Source organism: Silurus aristotelis, assembly GCF_946808225.1.
Source record: "Silurus aristotelis genome assembly, chromosome: 12".
Classification (NCBI taxonomy): domain Eukaryota; kingdom Metazoa; phylum Chordata; class Actinopteri; order Siluriformes; family Siluridae; genus Silurus; species Silurus aristotelis.
In genome coordinates, this window is record NC_139585.1 from 29,271,741 (window position 1) to 29,295,091 (window position 23,351).

At 39.9% G+C, this 23,351-nt stretch overlaps 3 protein-coding genes across 5 annotated transcripts in view; 2 read left to right on the forward strand and 1 right to left on the reverse strand.

Moving 5' to 3' along the window:
- Nucleotides 1–3,032, forward strand: part of LOC310734812 (uncharacterized protein) — a 62,924-nt gene extending 59,892 nt beyond the window's left edge. Inside the window, exons 3-4 of the mRNA XM_083557234.1 lie at nucleotides 292–2,374; nucleotides 2,858–3,032. Of these exons, the coding sequence (XP_083413360.1) occupies nucleotides 292–2,303 (2,012 nt within the window). The 3' untranslated portion in view covers nucleotides 2,304–2,374; nucleotides 2,858–3,032. The remainder of the gene's footprint in view (nucleotides 1–291; nucleotides 2,375–2,857) is intronic.
- Nucleotides 3,033–4,772: 1,740 nt separating this feature from the next.
- Nucleotides 4,773–15,306, reverse strand: LOC310734810 (cadherin-20-like). 2 transcript variants are annotated; one of them, XM_083557229.1, is made up of 13 exons: nucleotides 15,269–15,306; nucleotides 13,098–13,365; nucleotides 9,620–9,713; nucleotides 9,234–9,434; nucleotides 8,878–8,997; nucleotides 8,290–8,457; nucleotides 7,672–7,859; nucleotides 7,338–7,591; nucleotides 7,008–7,144; nucleotides 6,814–6,932; nucleotides 6,616–6,733; nucleotides 6,290–6,538; nucleotides 4,773–5,885 (listed from the first exon to the last, which is right to left on the reverse strand). In XM_083557229.1, exons 2-13 carry the CDS (start codon nucleotides 13,296–13,298, stop codon nucleotides 5,308–5,310), a joined length of 2,427 nt encoding a protein of 808 aa, XP_083413355.1. In that variant the 5' UTR covers nucleotides 13,299–13,365; nucleotides 15,269–15,306; the 3' UTR covers nucleotides 4,773–5,307. The 2 variants fall into 2 exon arrangements, with proteins under 2 accessions (XP_083413355.1, XP_083413354.1); XM_083557228.1 differs by lacking the exon at nucleotides 15,269–15,306 and having other exon boundaries at nucleotides 13,098–13,647.
- Nucleotides 15,307–16,787: 1,481 nt separating this feature from the next.
- The window catches only part of LOC310734811 (cadherin-10-like), a 35,052-nt gene continuing 28,488 nt past the window's right edge, over nucleotides 16,788–23,351 (forward strand). Inside the window, exon 1 of one of the 2 annotated variants that reach the window (XM_083557231.1) lies at nucleotides 16,788–17,128. The gene's annotated coding sequence lies outside the window, so the exon portion shown is untranslated. Of the gene's footprint in view, nucleotides 17,129–18,712; nucleotides 18,802–23,351 lie in introns of those variants that run through there. The other variant, XM_083557233.1, reaches the window with a different exon arrangement.

Genomic DNA, 23,351 nt, shown 5'->3' on the forward strand with positions numbered 1-23,351 from the left:
ATGTTTAGTTTGGTTCAATTGTGTGGTCCTAATAAAGGCTGTACTGAAAAAGCTCTTAAGTGCTTGTTTTAACTCCTGTTAGTCCTCCTTCATGTAACATGATCTGTATCATCTGCTTTCATCATAAAAGTAACTGGTGACTTTCTTTTAATAAGTAAACTGATCCCCCCCCCCCTGAACAAAGCTGCAAATCTTATCTTATCAATCCCCCTGTTGATATGGCCAAAAGTGGGACTAGCTTTGCTTCTTTAGCCTTAAATGTAACTTTAATCCATGTTGTCTTTGTCCAAGGTTATGGAATGGTGTTGCCACCCTTCCCTCCTGCCTCCTATGTAGAAGCTCCTGGTTATATCCTTCCCCACAACCAGTTGCACATGGTCGACTACAGACGCATGGTGTCGCCCCACCTTGCTCCCACGATGGCGTATCAGGCTCGTCGCTTCCGCTATCAGCACACACCATCTGGTCGAGTCATGGTCAGTTCAGAAGTTCAAACCGAGCCTGTTCGTGCTGATTCTCACCAACAGGGCTGCAATGCTGTGACGAGCACCCAGAGCAGCTCCGAGTCAGGAAGAAGTACGGACTCTCTCGTTTTATCATCGCCTAAACCAAATGAAGGCAAATCCACTTGTCCTGAAAAGGGCTGCACTGTGTTGTCCAGCAGGATGCCTGGAGAAACAGCCAGAGTTGCTACTGTTCAAAATGGTGGGATTCTATTTGAAGCGGAGGAGGTAAGGATCGAATGTAGTGGCTCCCCTTCTGCAATGAAGATCACTCATTCCAAGGAGACCACTGAGCTAGCCAGCAATGCTGATGGTGAGCTCTTGCAGTGTAACATGGGATCTGCAGAGGATGTGGTCTTGCAGTGTTTCCAAACTGTGTCATTTGGAAATGATGAGGAAAGTGAAGGTATAAAAGATGCCAGCCACTTGGAGGATCCTTGCCATGATATTCTAATGGTTTCATGTCCCTCAAATGGTTCCGTAAGCACATTAGATGGCTCAATTGTGGCACCTGTTGAACCAGTCAACAGTACACTGGTTGTTCAAGGGGATCCCAGCTTAGTAAAAAGTGCGCAGGAGATCTGTGGAAACCCCAAGAACATTCACTTAAAAATCTTGCGACTACCCCTTGACCTGCAGTGCTTGGACGAGTTGCGGCAGATGGAGGCCTCGGTCTGGTCTGTAGAGTCTTTAATGCCTTATGTGCCTACTTCAGAATGGATGATGCAAAATAGCCTGATGACCTCAGGGGATCCATCTCTTGCCACAGTAATGAAGGCTCCTGCAGAGAGTAATCAATTAAACCACTTGCCAGAAGATGCAGCTCCATGTTTGCTGAAACCTGGAACAGTGATTGAACTTGATGGCCAAGACCCTATGACTTCACTAGAATCCCTATCACCATTCCTCCCATCAGTGAGCAGACTAGCGGACTTTGGTAATTCATACTACAATAAACTATCCTCTAATTTTCAGAAGATCAGCAATCCTGGTAACTGGGCGAAGGGGCAACCTGAAGCCTGTCAAGATGTCAAAATCCAGTCTCGCCACCCAATCATTACAACCCAAAGTCCCAATGATCCTAAGAAATTGAAAGATGAGACATCCAACCAAAGGGTTATATCTGGAGTTGGCCTTTCTGATCAGCATTGCGTTGCAAATTTATTCCCAGATTTGCCTCTCAAACGCAAAGTGCGGATGTGTGAAAGCTGTTTGAAACATGGTGCAAATGTCTGCCCTGGTAGTCCAAGCAGCAAGACCGGCAACATGAGAAAAAACAAAGTGGCGGACAAGCTCAAGAGTCCATTGTGTGCAACGTGCATGTGCAATCCTGAAAAAGCTAGGTCCTACACGTCAACTATTAAAGGCAACCTGGAGTTGAATAACGCAAATAATGAAATTAGTGAAGTCTCAGAAAATGTTAATCCGCAAAAAATCTGCTCCAAAAAGTTGTTCAATGTTCAAAATACCTATTCGGGTAAACATTCGGAGAAATGCCCCATGTCCTGCCAGTCCAAGTTGCGAGAGCAGAATTGCTCATGTGAGGATAAGAAGGCTTCGCGCTCTACTTTGCCATGGTACAATAACTGCCCGCATGGTGACCTCAACTGGGAAAGGAAGGAGGAAAACCAGGCGGTTTTGGCGATGGAGAAATGGCGGGAAACCGAGCAGAATCTCATTGGTGGCAAGTCTTCAAATTCATCTAACTTTTGCAGAATGTTTAAGCCTATTGCTGTTATAGTTTTTTCACTTTTTTTTTTTTTTAGAAAAGTCGTGGAGAGGAAGCAGGCAGGTGTCTGATAGCGAGAGTACCAAAAGTGGAGGAAAGATGAGGACCCGTAATAAACCAAAACAATGTACACAATCACTAGGTGAGTATAGGTTTTGTGGTACCCTGGTCAGGATCATCTTGGGTCTCAAGAGCTTGAAGACTGATTTTCACTGGTGGTTCTGGGACCTGTTTGAAACTTGTGTCCCTAATTAATTTGAAAATGGGTTTTTGGCCTTCTGTCAACACAAGTGTTTCCAGTCAACAAAAGCATAGCTTTTTGCAAATGTTCAAGTTGATTAATTTAAACTGTTTGAAAAATCACAGCACACTGCAACATGTAAAGAGTCGGAAAGTAAATAAACAGCGGTGGAAATGACTCGTGTCTGTAGCATTTTTTTTGTTTTGTACAGGGACGCAAGTGTTTTCAGACATTAGTGTAGATAAGCAACTTTTGCGAAACTGTTGTGGAACTAGTCTCCAGTGTTGGCATGTTGGCTGTAAAGCCACAAGTTTTTGGGGCTGAGATCTTTGTGGTTAAACATTTATTTTATTTTTAACATTCCTTGTTTGTCTTTTTTTCCAGAAGTTCACAGAAGAGACACAAGATACTGAAGACACGATTTGCACGTTGACTGAACAGACAAGCGCACGTTTTATCACGTTTTAAATGTCACGTATATATTTTTCCACTTCCTTTAAAGAAAAGCACAGCTCACTTTTATACAGTGATTTAAATAAAGCACTTTTGATGTTTTCCATGGTTTTGTGGTTCTTGTGTACCAGTTTAAAATGGTTTTGTGGCAATTTATGGCTAAGACTAAGTACATGTTTGTGCCGAGAATTTGAATCGGGGAAGTGGTAGCTTAATTTCAGATATTTGTCTTCTGATCAGATGTAAGCTCAAATCCCAGCACCACCAAGCTCCCACTAAAGGGTCCTGGAGCAAGGCTATTAAATTTCAATTGCTCAGTTGAAGAGCTGGAGTAGTTTACAATGCCTAAGTGTTAATGTTTTGATGCAGGTTATGTTGACCTTAAGCTATAAGGAAGTGGTAAGTGGATACGCTTTTGACTTGTGATCGGAAGGTCATGGGTTCAAAACCTAGCACCACCAAGCTGCTGCTGCAGGCCATTACCCCTCGATTGCTCAGTTGTATGACCCATTTACTGCAAGTCATTTTGGGTAAGGGTTTCTACCAAATGCCATGTTATATAAATGTGTCTAATGCTAAGATGCACTGAAGATTGGGATGACTGTGTAAAGGGTTTGTAGTTTTAAAGATTTCAGAAGTATTCTGCTCTGGTTTCTTCTAACAAGCTCTGGAGATAATGGGTAAAAAAAATGTGAACCCTTAACTTGCATTTTGAAAAGTACAAATTTCGTGATCTTCACCAATCTCGTCTCAATTTGACCCATGACCTGGTTTTTGCCCATGACTAGAATGTGTGCTGGTGGGGATTCAGTCAACCACAAAGTGAGGAGGTCTGGGGTGCAGTCAGCATTCAAGTCACTCCCAAAGGTGTCCACTCAGGTTGGATTTCTATAGCAGGAGATCGGGTTTTAAACAATGTAAAGCAGAGCTTTATGGAGCTGAACAATACCCCTTTGTGCACAGGGGTATTGTCGTGCTGGAACAGGTTTTGGTCTCCTAGTTCAAGTGAATGGAAAATGTCTGTCTACCACATCTAAAGACTTCCCATGCAACTGTGTTTTTGGGAAGAACCCAATTGTCCTGTATGTTAAAAGCACATTTCAGCAAGACCGTGAAAATTATGGATAAATATTGTGTAAAAAAAAATCAAAATTTAGTTTTGGGTACAGCAGGTTTTGCATTTATTATGGTCTTTGGGTTCTAATGTGAGGCTGGAATTGAATGATGCTAGCACAGGCTATGGTCTAGTTTCCTCAGAAATTCTCAAGAGCAATAGAATATTTAAAATTATATTTAATATTCACGAGTAACACTTAACTCACTGTCAAGCTACATGCCTCTGAGATTCCAGTAACCTTGTTCCCTTCTGCTCTTGGGATCGTCCTGATCCTTCCTATTGCACTATTTTTAGATGGAGTTCGCTACGTGAAAACTGAAGTCTAAATGTCCATGAGGTTGCTGTGGAAGTCAAACCATAATAAACAAACCGAGAGAATGCTTGTGTGTTACAATCTGTGGTGGGGAAACGTTTACTTTAACTTCTACATTTTGTGAAATCAGTCGTTCCTTTTTTTAGTTATGAGGGTCAAAACGTAACTGGTGAAATACGCAGCAGTTCTGACCGGCGCTTGGTGTATCTACTGCTCCCCAACATACAGTTCAACATCAGTTCCACATCGAGCAGAACATTTAGAGAGGAATAAATGATGAAACTCCAGACTGGAACTCGCCACAACACGCGTGACCTCGCTTACATGATTTTTTTTTTAGTTGAAAAGGTTTGGGGCTCATGATAATTGTAATAAAATTATTAGCTGTTAGTGCTTAAGGCTGGGAGTTATCATTCAAATGTGTTTATTATTAAACATATAAAAAAATACATGTACAATAAAATATATATACGTAAGGCATGCTGGATCAAAATTCCATCACAGTGATGCTAACCTCAGGCTAAACTCTAAGAACCTGTAACGAGTTGAATATCCGCTCGATATACAGGAATAAACCGTAGCTACACGCCGTGTAACATCGTTAAGTCTTGCGGTGCGGCTGAGAAAATGTTTATGAACAAATAATTTATTCAAACTTAAAAAAAATTAATAAATACAAAGTCTTTCTTCAGATCCACGTTTTTTTTATCAAGGCTAACGATCAAAATTCTTATAGCTAACCATTTTCAATTCTATTTTCCTCCTAAAGCTAGATCGATCTCGATTCGTTTCATATTCCGAAATCAAATTCTGATGTTGATCACATGACGGTAACGTCTAACCTGGATCTTTAAATAAATCAATAAATCGATTCAATTGGTGCTACTGTTTCTGAATCTCAGTAATGTAGTTATTATTTGCTGTATCGCCATGGCAACACCAATCTTTCTCCTAAACGGTACTCTGGCTTATTCCGTAAAGCTCCGCGAGCGTGTGAAACCTTGGCCCCCACTCGTCTAAATAATCGTAATCGAGCTCGAGATCGTCGTTAGATTGCAGCGAGCTGAGCGACTCGGCGACGGAGCCCTCGCCTTCGTAGGCGAACGTCTGGAGCGAATCGTACACCGCTGCTCCGACATCCAAATCCCCTTCACAAAGTTTTGCTAGCATGCAACTGTAAATGTTACTGGTGTTAGCATTAGCGCTGGTTTTCTTAGCATCCTTCTGAGTGACGTAGCAAGACAGGCTTGGGATCTCGTTCTGCTTTTCCTGTCGTAGCAAAAAGTTGTGTGGTTTTATGTCCTTGTCGTTAGCACGTCGCTGCTTAGGGCCGTTAAACACCAGTTCAGCATAGCTTAGTGTTTCTGTGTGTGTCTTCCACAGTTTGGTCATGTCGAAGGCTACCGTGTCTTCCTCCCCGCCGCCTTCGTCATCATAATGAACAATGTTTTCTCGCACGTTTTCTTCCTCGCCGCTGAGGAAAGGCTTTTTAGTGCCACTGCTTACAAGCAGTATGAGAACAAACAGTGCTGCAGAGAGAAAACACCAGAATTACTACAGTGAAGCAACATTTTAGTCTTTACTTTCAACCCCCTTAATTATACGCCCCCTAAACCCTACCCCTAAACACTTTAACCTCTATTTACTGGCATAAAGCATTTTACAGTCTCAACCCCCTCAACAATACTTCTTTTAAACCCTGCACCCTTAACTCTAAACTCTTCACAGTACACCCTTAACATGACCCCCTGAACCTTCTGTCCTGAATACTACACCTCAAACCCTATACCCTGAACTCAACATTCCAAACACTAACCCTAAAACCTACACTTCAACACTACACCCCAAACCCTAAACTCTATTTACGAAAACCATACACTCTAAATCATCCACTCAGGACACCACACCCCAAACCCTACACATAATGAGGTACCGAGCACAACGGAGCCGCAGGCCAGCATGGTGGTTAGCGCCGCCATGCTCAGGTTAGCTGGGAGGACGTGAGGTTCAGCGTTGCGGCAGGATGAGACGTTTTCGTCTGCGTCACACTCACACACTCGGATCGTCAAGGTGTGTGTGCTGGACAGGACCGGCTCTCCTCCGTCGGACACGGTGATGGGAAGGTGGTACACACTCTGGGCCATCCAGCCGCCCCGCCGCGTCAGGACCCTCGCAGAGTTATCTTACAGACGATGAGATAGACGATGAGACAGACAGACGGGGAAAGTGTGAGAGACAAGAAGACTGCTAGACTGTTACCGTGGTTATCTATGAGGGTGAAGTTGGGATTTGTCCGTGCTTCCAGAGCGAGCGAGTAACGGAAATGCTGCCCTCCAATCGGCTCGTCCGCGTCCACTGCTCTTATCGATTGGACCAGCTAAGACACACACACAATTCAGTTATCAGGAATTCAGAATACACCAACATGTGTGTAGCTACCTCCAGAAGTAACCCTACCTGTCCTGCTCTTGAGCTGTCACACAGGAAAGCATCGCGATGATTCGCTATTGGTGGATTATCGTTGACGTCTAAAACTCTTATAGCCACAGACACACTCGCTGTTCTCAGTGGGTTATCTGACCAAATACAAACACAACTTATTTTATACAGCTATTAAAACACCTACAAATAGATTTAAGTCAAAATCGCACCTGTTTCCGTAGCAATCACAGTAAAATTATGCCAGCCGATGTTCTCTCTGTCTAGACGAAGGACAGTCATGAGAGAACCACTGACCACGCCCACTGAGAAATACTGATCCGGATCACTGGCACGATCAATCATGTACCTGCACACACACACACACACACACACACACACACACACACATTACAATTTACTAGTTCGCGCTTCGGTACGTACCTCGGATTTTAAGTCACGTTTCGGTAGTAGTTAATATTAATTAGTAGTAATCTAATACACACTCTCGAATAATATGCTAATTAGCTTGTATGATAATCTTAGATTTTATATTCTCTCACCGTATCGAGTTGTTAGCGGCGTCTGGGTCACGTGCCGAAATGGTGACCAGCGCGGTGCCGATTTCAGCGTCTTCGCGAACCTCGGCGTAATAAAGCGTGGAGCTGAACTGCGGCGGCTCATCCACGTCCTCAATGTTCACCTGCACGATTGTCATATCGCTGAACGGACCGTTTACCGAAAAGCGTTTGTCTACGTGCGTGTTCGCAGCCTCCACTTTAATTGCGTAGCTACGCGCCGTCTCGTAGTCCAGACACTGAAACACAAACAAGGGTTAAAACGGCAAATAAACGTCAGCGATATGTACAGGTCTCAGACGCCTCTTTTTGCGAGCACCTGTTTGACAGTGATAATGCCATAGGTGTTGGTGGAGTCGGCGCCGACGTCGAACGCATCTCGTCCTTTTCCGTCGATCACTCTGTAGCGCGTCTCCGCGTTGATACCCAGATCCTGATCCCGAGCTTCGACGTGACCCACGACAGAGCCGACCGGAGCGGATTCCAGGATGCTCATTTGATACACCTCTGAGAGAACAAGATTATGAATGAACCCAATGCGTTAAAAACTTTAGCATATTAATATGCGTAGTGCAAAATATACAAAATGTTAGCTAGTATGAAAATACAAAAGATGTCGATTCCACAACACTGTGGTTGATTGTGACTGGTCAGATTAGCTTTCCAGATTAGCTTTTCTAACAACTCTGGCAGGAGTTCTCGTTTCTATAGTAACCACTCAATCACAGAGAGGTGAAGCTGTATCTTTAGGTTTTCCTGTCGTTCTTTTGTTTTGTTTAAATAACCCCAAGAGTGAGAGTGTTTAAAGCTTCTACAACGTACACGAGAACGTTTTTGTTCTCCCATAAAATTACCGTAACTGATTAAAAAGTCAAATCTTTCCATCATGCTGTTAAAGGAAAACCATCAGCTGATGAACGAAGTTGTTAGTTCTTACTTTGAGTGAAGCGGGGAGGGTTGTCATTGACGTCGCTCAGAGTGACGTTGACGGTTGTCGATGTTGTCAAACCTCCCAGCTGACCCGCCATGTCCTTAGCCTCAATTACCACCTCGTATTGACCCTTGATCTCTCGATCCATGTCCGGCAATGACACTCGCACCTCACCTACAGAAAAAGACAAAGATATAAGTATAAAGAGAACTTTTTTTAATTTTATTAGCAAATAAACTCTTTCCACGAAAAAACTGCCAACATGGTTAACACGGCTTCCCTGAGGAAAGGCCAATAACCGACCAATCAAAGTGCAATTTCTTTTTTCACGTGACTTTAATAAGAAATAAATAGATAAATAAAAAAAAATATTAAACAAAATCTGTAATATACCCAAGCCTGAGACATGAAATTTCATTTTGTGCTAGCTACTCACTGAGCTAGCTTAGCTAGGATGCTAGCTAAGCTGCATAGTTATACTAAAAAAAAGATTTATTTGGCAACTTCAAGCTTTTTATTTAGATTGAGCTGAATGTTAGCTAAACTATTGAGTTTTTGTAAACGAGGTAATTGATTTGTACGTCTGATTCTTGCCTGTGTGTCGATCCACAGAGAAATACGGCTGTCCCTTCACAACGCTGTACACCACTCGAGCGCTGTTACCGTACGACGGGTCATCACCGTCCGTCGCCGTCACCCGAATCACAGATGTTCCTACGATCGGAAAACATAAACCCGTTTATTCAGAGAAGACTCCGCATGAACCTCAGAGGACAAACAGAAAGATCAGATATAAATTAGATTTGAAGGTTAGACTAAGAAAACTGCTTTTCTCTCCCCAAGGGTTCACCTTAGACTTAGTTTAAAGCTAAATAAAACAGAGAAGATAGAAATCAATGCACTTTTGTAGTCACTTTTGACTCACATTTTTCTAATAGTGTACAACCTACCAACAGGAGACATCTCAGGTACGGTGGCCTTGTAGGGTCCATCTGGGAATTTGGGCTCGTTGTCATTAATATCCTGGATCTTGACGATGAAGCGTGACTCGGGTTCGAGCGCCTGGCCTGTGTGGCGGTGAGTTACCTGAGCACGCAAGATGTAGTGATCTTTCATCTCACGGTCCAGCCTCTGTACAGCGTGGATATCACCTACACACACACACACACACACACACACACACACACGTATTGGTGGTGGTGTTATTATAATTATAATTTATTATATTGACACTGATAATAAAATTCCTTGTGTGTGTGTGTGTGTGTGTGTGTGTGTGTGTGTGTGTGTGTGTGTGTGTGTGTGTGTGTGTGTGTGTGTGCACGTTTTTCCCCACCGGTGCTTTCATCCAGTGTGAACGTGGTTCCTGCACCTTCCCCCGATAGAATATATTTAACAGATCCATCTCCATTATCCAAATCTGAGTGAAGCTGAAACACACACACACACACACTACAGTACAGTATAGTATAGTAATGTATAGTACACAACAGTATACTACAGTACAGTATAGTAATGTAATGTATAGTACAGTACAGTACAGTATACTACAGTATAGTATAGTAATGAAATACAATACACTATATTATAGTAATGTATAGTACAATACAGTACAGTACAGTATAGTAATGTATAGTACACAACAGTATACTACAGTACAGTATAGTATAGTAATGTAATGTATAGTACAGTATAGTAATGTATAATACACAACAGTATAGTACAGTATAGTAATGTATAGTACACAACAGTATACTACAGTACAGTATAGTATAGTAATGTAATGGATAGTACAGTACAGTACAGTATAGTAATGTATGGTACACTACAGTACAGTATACATTACTATACTATACTGTAGTATACTGTACTGTAGTGTACTATATATTACTATACTGTACTATACTGTAGTGTATTATAGTAATGTATAGTACAATACAGTACAGTACAGTATAGTAATGTATAGTACACAACAGTATACTACAGTACAGTATAGTATAGTAATGTAATGGATAGTACAGTATAGTAATGTATAATACACAACAGTATAGTACAGTATAGTAATGTATAGTACACAACAGTATACTACAGTACAGTATAGTATAGTAATGTAATGGATAGTACAGTACAGTACAGTATAGTAATGTATGGTACACTACAGTACAGTATACATTACTATACTATACTGTAGTATACTGTACTGTAGTGTACTATATATTACTATACTGTACTATACTGTAGTGTATTATAGTAATGTATAGTACACAACAGTATACTACAGTACAGTATAGTATAGTAATGTAATGGATAGTACAGTACAGTACAGTATAGTAATGTATGGTACACTACAGTACAGTATACATTACTATACTATACTGTAGTATACTGTACTGTAGTGTACTATATATTACTATACTGTACTATACTGTAGTGTATTATAGTAATGTATAGTACACAACAGTATACTACAGTACAGTATAGTATAGTAATGTAATGTATAGTACAGTATAGTAATGTATAATACACAACAGTATAGTACAGTATAGTAATGTATAGTACACAACAGTATACTACAGTACAGTATAGTATAGTAATGTAATGGATAGTACAGTACAGTACAGTATAGTAATGTATGGTACACTACAGTACAGTATACATTACTATACTATACTGTAGTATACTGTACTGTAGTGTACTATATATTACTATACTGTACTATACTGTAGTGTATTATAGTAATGTATAATACAAAACAGTATAGTATAGTAATGTATAGTACAATACAGTACAGTATAGTATAGTAATGTAATGTATAGCTGTAATGCAATGTATATACACTACAGTACAGTATACTACAGTACAGTATAGTATAGTAATGTAATGTATAGATGTAATGTAATGTATATACACTACAGTACAGTATACTACAGTACAGTATAGTATAGTAATGTATAGTATAGTACAATACACTACAATATAGTATAGTAAAACACTGCAGTATAGTATGGTACATTATAGTATATTATACTACAGTACAGTACAGTATAGTAATGTAATGTAATGTATAGTACAGTATAGTAATGTATAATACACAACAGTATAGTACAGTATAGTAATGTATAGTACACAACAGTATACTACAGTACAGTATAGTATAGTAATGTAATGGATAGTACAGTACAGTACAGTATAGTAATGTATGGTACACTACAGTACAGTATACATTACTATACTATACTGTAGTATACTGTACTGTAGTGTACTATATATTACTATACTGTACTATACTGTAGTGTATTATAGTAATGTATAGTACACAACAGTATACTACAGTACAGTATAGTATAGTAATGTAATGTATAGTACAGTATAGTAATGTATAATACACAACAGTATAGTACAGTATAGTAATGTATAGTACACAACAGTATACTACAGTACAGTATAGTATAGTAATGTAATGGATAGTACAGTACAGTACAGTATAGTAATGTATGGTACACTACAGTACAGTATACATTACTATACTATACTGTAGTATACTGTACTGTAGTGTACTATATATTACTATACTGTACTATACTGTAGTGTATTATAGTAATGTATAATACAAAACAGTATAGTATAGCAATGTAATGTATAGATGTAATGTAATGTATATACACTACAGTACAGTATACTACAGTACAGTATAGTATAGTAATGTATAGTATAGTACAATACACTACAATATAGTATAGTAAAACACTGCAGTATAGTATGGTACATTATAGTATATTATACTACAGTACAGTACAGTACAGTATAGTAATGTAATGTAATGTATAGTACAGTATAGTAATGTATAATACACAACAGTATAGTACAGTATAGTAATGTATAGTACACAACAGTATACTACAGTACAGTATAGTATAGTAATGTAATGGATAGTACAGTACAGTACAGTATAGTAATGTATGGTACACTACAGTACAGTATACATTACTATACTATACTGTAGTATACTGTACTGTACTGTACTATATATTACTATACTGTACTATACTGTAGTGTATTATAGTAATGTATAGTACAATACAGTACAGTACAGTATAGTAATGTATAGTACACAACAGTATACTACAGTATAGTATAGTAATGTAATGTATAGTACAGTATAGTAATGTATAATACACAACAGTATAGTACAGTATAGTAATGTATAGTACACAACAGTATACTACAGTACAGTATAGTATAGTAATGTAATGGATAGTACAGTACAGTACAGTATAGTAATGTATGGTACACTACAGTACAGTATACATTACTATACTATACTGTAGTATACTGTACTGTAGTGTACTATATATTACTATACTGTACTATACTGTAGTGTATTATAGTAATGTATAATACAAAACAGTATAGTATAGCAATGTAATGTATAGATGTAATGTAATGTATATACACTACAGTACAGTATACTACAGTACAGTATAGTATAGTAATGTATAGTATAGTACAATACACTACAATATAGTATAGTAAAACACTGCAGTATAGTATGGTACATTATAGTATATTATACTACAGTACAGTACAGTATAGTAATGTATAGTACAATACAGTACAGTTTAGTAGTATAAATGTATATTAGGGTATATATAATGGTAATATAGTATTGTATATAAGTAGAATGGATAAAAGTAGTTTACAGTTTACAGTTTTTCCCAGTATAAATGTAGTATATGTTAGTATATAAATATACATATAGTAATGCGGTAAGTATCAGTAATATAGTTGTAAAGAGTTTTGTTAGTCGTTCACACCTTTCCAACGTAGAGTGGTTTATCCTCGGCGTACTCTTCAAGCACAAAGAACTGGTTCCACACCCATCCTCTCTTCTCTCTTCTCAGGGGTCTCCCACTCATCCCCTCATCCCCCGCGTCCCCCTGAGACAGTGTCACTAAGCACGTAACCGCGATAACGGTGCTGAAGTGAGAACCTCGCTGCAGGAGCCACAGTGCCATGGCGGAGCTGACGGATCTCCACTCGTTCACTCGTTATTCGTCCTTCGTCCACTGCTCTGCCAGTTACCTGCTCCAACACATACACAAATCTGGTGGAAATATAAAATAGACCTCATGATCTTCCAGAATCTTTCTCAGGCTTTTTTTTTAAACCTCACACCACACACACACCATCTGCTCACTATGGAGTTAACACACAGTGAAACACATTATGTGTGTGTTTCAGACAGACAAAAGAGCCTAACAAAAGAGCAACAGCAAGAAAAGGAAACATCTCCTCCCTCCATTCATCAGTTAATCTCCGAGTCTCACACTCCATCAGCCCTTTAGTGAGCACTTCATCTTCACTACGGAGGGAACAGCCGCTCTTTCACACACTTCGCCGCTTCTGTTCAGCGCCGTTTGACTTTTAACCCTCCGTAGGTGTCCTGAAGGAGTTTACAAATTCAGCATGCACAATGTGCGTGTTTAGTGAAAGATCTCGCCGTGTCTCTCCTCCGATTCTAATTCTACCACTTTTCTCATGGATCATTGTAATGTGGCCAAAGGTTTGTGGACACCCGTATCTTAGATTTGTATGCTTTTTTTTTTTAACATCCCCTTCCACATTTAGTCTCCATTTGCTCTTATAATAAACTCCACTCTTCCAGGAACATGTTTCAATTAGATTGTTCAATCAGGTTGAAGCTCTATAGCAGCAGATCTTCCTCTCAATCGCATGTAAAGCGTATCTTCATGGAGCTGGAGCAGGTCTTCTTGTTCAAGAAAAGGAAAAAATTAGATGCTTCTACATCCCAAGACATCCAAAGGAGGAACCACTTATGGCTTGAAATGTCAGGTGTCCCAATACTTTGGTCCACAAAGTGTATTTAAATTAAGGTAACATTTTTCCACATATTATATGATAAAATCAATCACTGGACTGGAACTGCAGTATTTGAACTCCTAATCAACCCATGCAATTATTCAGAGCTCAATCTGGTCACATGATCACTTTCTCCATCAGCTTTTCAACAACACCAAAGGTCACTGTAGCCGATTAAAGTAAAACCCATCTGACAATATATTGGTCACATGACCGCTAACTTGGAACTTTACTGGTTAATTCAGCATTTGTGTAATGAAAAAATATTCAGACATACATCGTGAGGGAGGATTATGTTATTATTTTTCCAGCCATGTGTCATAACAAAAAAAAAAATTTAATAAAAAATGGGGTGACTTTCCCATGGGCCTCATTTTTACAAAACCCACAGCATCCTGAACGAGATCCAAGAGTCAGAGATCAAATCTCAAAAACCCCATCTCTATCCCAACACACACACACACACACACACACACACACACACACACACACACACACACTATTTTGTCACAGCTAATAAGTTGACATGCTGCGTTATTGTGTGTGTTAATCAAGTCTATTCACGGCTAATCTCTTTCTGTCTTTCTCACACACACACACACACACACACACACACACACACACACACACACACACACACACACATACACACATACACACACACACACACACACAGTTTTTCTATTTAATAAATGTAAATTAATATATATATATATTTTTTTTTTTCTTTTCTTTTTTTGTATCTATAAAACAGCCATTTTTATATTTTTATATTTTATCTATATATTTTTTATAATTATATTTTTTACACCTATAATTGTTCATGAACATAAAGTCATTTTTAAATCATAATTTATAAATGATTTTTATTATTTTTATTTTACAGTTTCATATAAATATATATATATATATAAGTAACTCTCAGCAGCATTCAGAAATAAAGTATGATATTTACAAAAGAGTTTATTTATACATATTAAACACTCGAAACCTATTTATAATATCTATTTATTATATGTTTAATATACAGTAATATATAAATACACACACGATTATGATCGTCTCTGCACAAATAAAATATATATTACAATGAATTTTATCTTACCTTTGCTCTCTCTCTCTCTCTCTCTCTCTTTCTTTCTCTCGCTCTCTCTCTCTCTCTCTCTCTCTCTCTCTTTCTTTCTCTCGCTCTCTCTCTCTCTCTCTCTCTCTCTCTCTCTCTCTCTCTCTCTCTCTCTCTCTCTCTCTCTCTTTCTTTCTCTCGCTCTCTCTCTCTCTCTCTCTCTCTCTCTCTCTCTCTCTCTCTCTCTCTCTCTCTCTCTCTCTGTTTCTTCTCCTCTTCCACTTAAAGGTCAGTTAATAGTAAAGAGGACCTCCTGCATCGTCCCTAATGTCTCACTGCATCACTTCATTTCCACTTTATCCTCTCTACATCTCTCAGAATGGCTTTACAGAGTCGCCTAGGACCAATGAGGAGGGAGATTGAGACGGGGAGAGAGAGAGAGAGAGAGAGAGAGAGAGAGAGAGAGAGAGAGAGAGAGAGAGAGAGAGAGAGAAAGAGAGAGAGAGAGAGAGACCTCCCACTTTATTTGCAATTTGCAAGTCAATAAAGAGGACCCTGTAACAAAATGGTGTGTGTGTGTGTGTGTGTGTGTGTGTTTGTGGGCAAAGAGCTAACACTTATTTTAACTTAGCGTAACGGCTTGGGAGCACACACACACACACACACACACACACACACACACACACACACACACACACACACACACACACACACACAGAGTGATGTGATGCATGTAGCTCCGTGCTAATGCCAAATTTGAGCGTTAAATTGTAGAACGCAGCGTGACAGAGTGTTCAACATGAATACATGCTCTACATTTGGATCTCGACTGTAGCGAGAAAATTATCTATCTATCTATCTATCTATCTATCTATCTATCTATCTATCTATCTATCTATCTATCTATCTATCTATCTATCTATCTATCTATCTATCTATCTATCTATCTATAATAAAGGGATAAAGAAAGAGGTAGCTCAGTGATTCACCACCAACCAGCCAATGCTGGGCCCTTAAACAAGGCCCCAACCCTCAACTGCTGTACAGTGTAAATTTGAACAATATACATTGGTCTGGATGAGGACGAAAGGCAAAAAAATATAAAAAATCCATCCATCCTTCTGCTGAATGCTTCAGAAATGTAATTTATATAAATGAAAAATAAACTTATTAATATTGAATTATTATTAATTATTAATTATTTTAATTATATTAAATAAGTGAGCCTATTTCTATATTCTATATACACACACACACACACACACACACACACACACACACACACACACACACACACATTTTGTATTGATTTTTTTTTTTTTTTTACACAGAATTTCAAAGCAATTTTCCTTTATTCACTTGTTCACCCTCTCCAGTCCTTATCTCTTTCTCATTTCATACTTTTTTCCAGACGGTTTGATTGTTGCGCGTTGATAAAAATTTAGAAATCGATGATCGGTGGTGAAATTCGCTGTGACATATTGGATGTGTTAAAGGAGAAGTTAAGAGCAGATGTTTTTCTCTCCCTCCGTCAGCACCCCTCGTTTCCTCCCTCGTCCGTTCCCCGCCTTTTGACGGAGTAATTCCTCCGTCATTGTGTCCTTTATTCTCCTCGGCACGGCTGCTTAGCGGCTTGTCGCGATCCGTCACAGCACGCTCCATTAGTCTCGCTTAAAGCAAGAAAGAGAACTAAAGGAATGCAGAACCTGGGGGGGGGGGGGGGGAGCGCTAACTAGCATAGGTAATGTGTCAGGGGGTCAAAGGCCATGGACTGGGCGACATCAGGATGGGCGACAAAGCGCCGCTAGCTAGCGTAAAACCAGATTCGCTACGCGGTGGTTGTGAGGATACGCGTTTTAGAGCAACACCATCATCAATTCTCCACACAAGATGGATTTTCTGGTACAACTTTTTTTTTACTTTTGAAGCAAAATCACTGCACAATAAAAACACACACTTTGGACAACAACGCAATTTGATTAGCCGATTGTAACTAGCACGATAAAACTAGCACTCAACACCATTCAAATTCGAATCGTGTTATTTTTCACATACCCAATTTTACGCTAGGCTAAAAAAAAAAAAAAAAAAAAAAAGATTGAAATAATGGTAGAATAAATAATACAAATATAAACAAAGAATTAAATAAAATATGAATAAATTTTAATATATAAATACATAAAAAAACCTATAAATTAAAATAATTTACAAATATACAGATTTAATTATACAGGAATTTTGTTCGGAATCTTTTGTAGTTAGCGTTCTTCAAGTTTCCTGTAAAAAAAACAACAGGCAATTAGCCAAAAATTTCTATATATATATATATGCACACATGATTTCCAAAAGTATTGGGACACCTGCCCTTTCCTGCTATACGCGGCTTTTTTCCACGCGCTACCATTAAATTTTGCATTCGCTTGAACTTGGAAACCTGAACCTGTTCCAGCATGATGATGATGCCCCCGTGCACAAAGTGAGCTCCTTGAAGATCTGGTTTACCTGTTTGAAGATGAAGATCTTGCTGCTATAGAGCTCTGATCTCATCCCTACTGAACACCTTTGGGATGAATGTGAACATTGACTGCACCCCAGGTCTCCTCACCTACATCAGTACCTGCCTTTTATAACACCCTGGTGGCTGATGAACACAAATATCCCTAAACACACTATCTCCAAAATATAGTAGAACATCTTCCCAGAAGAGTGGAGTGAATGGAGGAATGCGGAAGCCCTTTAGCAACGTGAGCTGTTGTGCACTTTATATTAACACTATATAAACACCGGCTGTATAAATAAATATTTATCATTTAAATTATTTGTACAGCACTTTTATTACATTTAAATTGTCCCCAAGTGCTTTACTAAATTAAATAGATGACAAGGTTTTAGCATCAGAAATGAGTCCCTATAAGTTTCTCGCTAAACAGTGACTCCAGTGGTGACTTTTGGTATTGAACACCTCCCTGAGATGGTAAAAAGAAACCTTGAGAGGAACCAGACTCGTCTGGGTGACACCAAATGTCTATTCACTAAAGTTATAAACTGTTCCCTGATGGACACTTGAATGCAGAATTGTCTATAGAATCTTAAGTCCAAATCCATCTTTATGTTCATATCAAATATTTCTGTAGAACCGAATATTCGTGATTCCAAACACCTTTAAGGATCACCTTTAAGGATGTGCCTCTTGTTCATATGCAACAAACCAGGTCAATAAATGATATAAATATTTACTTTAGCCAAACAAATCGATAAATGTCCAGATGTTTTACTTTCTTTTCATTGAAAAATGCTCCAGCATTAAGAACAGCTTTACACATTTTTAGCATCTGGACACTTCGTTTCCCTCAAACATTCCAATGAAATATTTCGCTCTGCCTCTTGTACTAGTTGGAGATTTTTTTCTTATGATGCAGTCCAGAGAAGATCAGTAGGATTTAGGTGCGGCAGATCTTTCCATGATAAAAGACACTCCAGACGACCCTCTAAATAACACTTACTTGGCGAACTCGGACGTACGGTGAAGTCGGTTCCAATGAGATGCAGTCTAGACGGAACTGCATGGTGATGACGTATGGAATGGGAGCCATGTTGGTTCACTTTCACTTTCTGGAATCTTCTCTGCTCCAAAACAAACTATTAAACTTCCAAGTCTGATCACATCTTCTCCCCGGTTCTACACAAGATTTTGTCGACACCTGACCATAAGAATTGACATGTGCTTTTTGAACATCCCATTCCACATTTAATCCACATTTGCTTTTATAAGAAGCTCCACTTTTCTGTTTTCTTTTTTGTGCAAATTTGTGGGGATCATCCAGCCACAAGGGTGTATGTTAAGTCCTGTATTGATGTAGGCGAGAAGGTGTGGAGGTTCCTGGGGTGCGGTCAGCATTTGTATTCCTCCCGAAGGTGTTCAATAGGGTTGGAGTTCTCTAGCAGGAGATCTTTATTGAGCTGGCTTTGGGCACAGGGGTACCTTTTACAGTTATAAAACTTGTTTATGTTCCCGTGCCTCATTTTTCACTCTTATCCCCATTACACGATGTGATTCATCACAAAAATCGGTGTGACTCCGACAGTAACGCTCGATTAGCTCTGTTATTCAAATGAAGCCTCGTGCTCTGGGTCCGCTTATAGTTCTTTCCTCATGCTATCCTCAAAGCTCTTTAGTTGCTCAGTCGCTTTGTGGATCTTTAGGCTGTAGATGTGGAACCATCCCTAGCTGCTCAGTGTCTCAAATTAAAGAGAACTCCATCTGCAGGGTGTCAGGATGAATCGAGCAGATTGATTAGCATGCTAACATCGCTAGAATTACACAGTGAAATTTTAGAGCTGTTAGGAAGAACCTAAAGAAGAATCGGAATCAGTACCCCCCTGGAGCACAGAGTGTTTAGAAAAGGGGGCACTTTCAAAGGTGGCTGCTTGGCCACACTGGGGCTTGAACCCCTCAACCCTCCAATCCAGTAACCCAGAGACTTAACCACTAAATTTCCACTTCTCCCAGGATTTTTTCTCATCTGAAGCCTTTGAACCAAAATATTCCCCTAAAGTACCCCTAGAGATGCTAAGCAAGCTAACCTGAATTTTGGAGCTTTTTGCCGTTTAAATTTGAGGAGCCTCGTTGCCGGCATTGGGGTGAGATAAACACACACTCCATGGGTCTTGGGGTTTCATAATGACACGATTTGCCCTATGATGCCCTCTTTTAAGGGAGGGGGGGATTAGGACCCTGAGCGGTTGCTCATCCTGTAGAGTCCCTCACCAAAGAACCTACTGAATTCCAGGCATCCCAAAGAAAGAGCGTTCTTTAATTTTTCTTTTTCCATTTTTATTGATGTTTGAGGATCTTCAAGCTTCAAGGTTTGCCCACTCATGCAATCTTATACCGCAATGCCTCAACATCTCGGATTTGAGATACCACGATGGCATCGGCCCTGTGTATTTACTTACCAACACTGAGGTTTTGTTGTGAACATTTTGTCCTCAACAATGATGTTAGAAGCAGGAAAAACGCTCAAACGTAAGGATTTGGGTGAGTTTGATAGACTTGTGCTATGACGACTAGGTCAGAACATCTCCAAAACTGCAGCTCTTGTGGGATGTTCCCGGTCTGCAGTGGCTTAGAATCTATCAAAAGAATCTTCTGTAGATCCCATTGCTAAAGAAGTTCATGCTGTTCATACCAAAGGGGAACCAACACAATATTAGGCAGGTGGTCATAATGTTATACCTAATCAGTGTAAATATGTATATATGTTTCTGTATTCCATCTTCATGCTTCATGAAGATCTGCTTAAGATGGGTTGGAGTGGAAGATCTTATACTATAGAGCTCTTGAACCCTATCGAACACCTTTGGGATGAATGTAAACGCTGACTGCACTCCAGGAACCTCCTTATCTCACCTACATCAGTACCTAAATGAGATTCATTTACTACCACCCTTGTGGCTAAATGAATCTCCACAAAATCTAGTGGAACATCTTTCCAGAAGAGTGGAGCTTATTAGAACAGTGAAATCAGGACTCAGTGTGAAACGGGATGTTCACAAAACATGATGATCAGGTGTCCACAAACTTCTGACCATAAAGCGTGGAACTGAGACAATGATAATGATCTGATATTTTGTGTGTGTGTGTGTGTGTGTGTGTGTGTGTGTGTGTGTGTGTGTGTGTGTGTGTGTGTGTGTATTTTAAGCATCATCTATGTACAGATGTGGAAGACACACTAGATGGCGGCAAATACCTGAGATATCCTTGTGTGCTTTCACATCATAGTGTCTCACACGCACACACAAATTAGGGCTGTTTTAAATCAAGATAAATCATGTGGTGTGTGTGTGTGTGTGTGTGTCCTTACACTCCTCCTCACCATCCACCTAACACTCCTACTCACACTTTTCTTCACACTCTTCCTCACCTTCCTCCTCACCATCCACCTAACACTCCTACTCACACTTTTCCTCACACTCTTCCTCACCATCCACCTCACACTCCTACTCACACTCTTCCTCACACTCCTCCTCACCATCCACCTAACACTCCTACTCACACTATTCCTCACACTCTTCCTTACCTTCCTCCTCACCTTCCACCTCACACTCTTCCTCACACTCTTCCTTACACTCCTCCTCACAATCCACCTAATACTCCTACTCACACTTTTCCTTACACTCTTCCTCACCTTCCTCCTCACCATCCACCTCACACTCTTCCTCACATTCTTCCTTACACTCCTCCTTACCGTGAAGGATGTGTTTACTTTTACCACCTCTGCCTTGCACTGACTGGTTGCTAGCGTAGTTAGCATCAGTGGTGTAAAAAAAGAGCCTACGTTGGATATGAGAAAAAAAATCGGTGGAATTCCAATGGAATTCTTTACACCTCTGGTTAGCATATGCTTGGTGGAAAAGTGGTAGCTGATATTGTGGTTTTCAAAAACTGGAACGGTTTCTTAACAAAAAGACGTATAACCTTTAAATGGACTCCGATTGAAAAACATTCAAATGTCCACTTTATCGATCCATCCAAGGGGGTTAAATGCAGTGGTAATCGTGAAAAACAAAAATGTGTGTGTTCGGCTAAAATCGGTAGCTTTTGCATTGTGCGCCATCTAGTGGAATCAACTGAAACGCATGGTATTGTAGGTGAAAAAAAGGGAAACGGATGCTGTTTTTGGGACGATTTTGTAAAATACTCACACTGTTTTTTCGCCGTTATTTAACCTCCACGTAGTGCACCGACTTCCTATAACGCACTCAGACCCGGACTATTAATAAAAATGTCAATTTACGTGCAATTTACGTAACTGAACAATGTGTGGCACTACAGCGATCTTTGTAGCGCTTTAAAAAAAATAGAAAGGGATTCCAATAAAGGAAGGGAATGCTTAAGTAGTAAAGGTGAAGTGCAACAGCATAGCTTAGCGGTTTTGTGTGTGTGTGTGTGTGTGTGTGTGTGTGTGTGTGTGTGTGTGTGTGTGTGTGTGTGTGTGTGTGTGTGTGTGTGTTTGTGGTGGCAGTGTAGTGTGTAACGTGCAGGCCGAGCTGAGCTGAGCTGAGCTGAGCTGAGAAGAGTGAGATCGATGTGAAATGGTCATTTTTAGACAGATTGATTGACACTGAGAGGCCCGGGATCGTCTCATCGCTTTATCGTTCTTATCATTCCCACTCCGCCGTCTTCTCTTTCGGGTTTGATTCCATCACGTGAGCGTGTAATGGCTCTGGAAGCGCCTCTAATTCGCCTTTCTCCACCCAATTTCCCTCTGCTTTTCGAGCGCCGTCTCTTCCAGCGCCTCGTTTCGGCCATATTTTCTGTAAATGATGACGATTTTCTTGTCAGACCCGGAGTGTGTAACACACACACTGCGCGCTCGAGCCGGCTCAGGTTCGGCCGTCAGGATGAGGAGGTGTAAGGAGAGACGCAGCAGGGAGACGCTAATTCAATCGAGTCCTCTGTGTTGTATTAAATTAGGGCGGATCGCAGAAGTTTATTTGTCCATTAATGGAAACAGAAAACGCGATAGAGGAAAAAAAGAATACAGTGAAACTTTTCTGCGCTGAGTGCAGGCTGAAGTGTGTGTGTGTGTGTCGGGGGGTTTCTTGTACGAGTTCCGTGGAGAAGTTCAGGGGTTTTGAAACTTTCTACTAAGCTTTACACCACTTCATTCACCATAAAAACCCATTTTTCCACACATTATAACTCACTTTTCAACTCACATGTGTTTCTTCACCAACTGTTACCACAGATTTGTAGATACACAATTGCATAACACGTCTTTAGATTTTGTAGCATGGAATTTTCCCTTCATTCGAACCAGGAGACCCGAATTTGTTCTAGCATGACACAAAGCCAGATCCAGGAAGATCTGCTACAGAGCTCCAAATTCTATTAAACAATTAATGTGAACATTGACTGCACCTCAGACGTCCTCACGTTCTCACCTTTACAGTACCTGACTGAATGAAGCCCACAAATCACCACAAGCACACTCCGAAATCAAGCGGAACATCTTTCCGGGAGAATGGAGGATATCAGAAGAGCAAATGGCGACTAAATGTGATTATTAGATACTCGAAAAGCAGGTAGGAATCTTATTTTCAGGTGTTCGGAAAAACATTG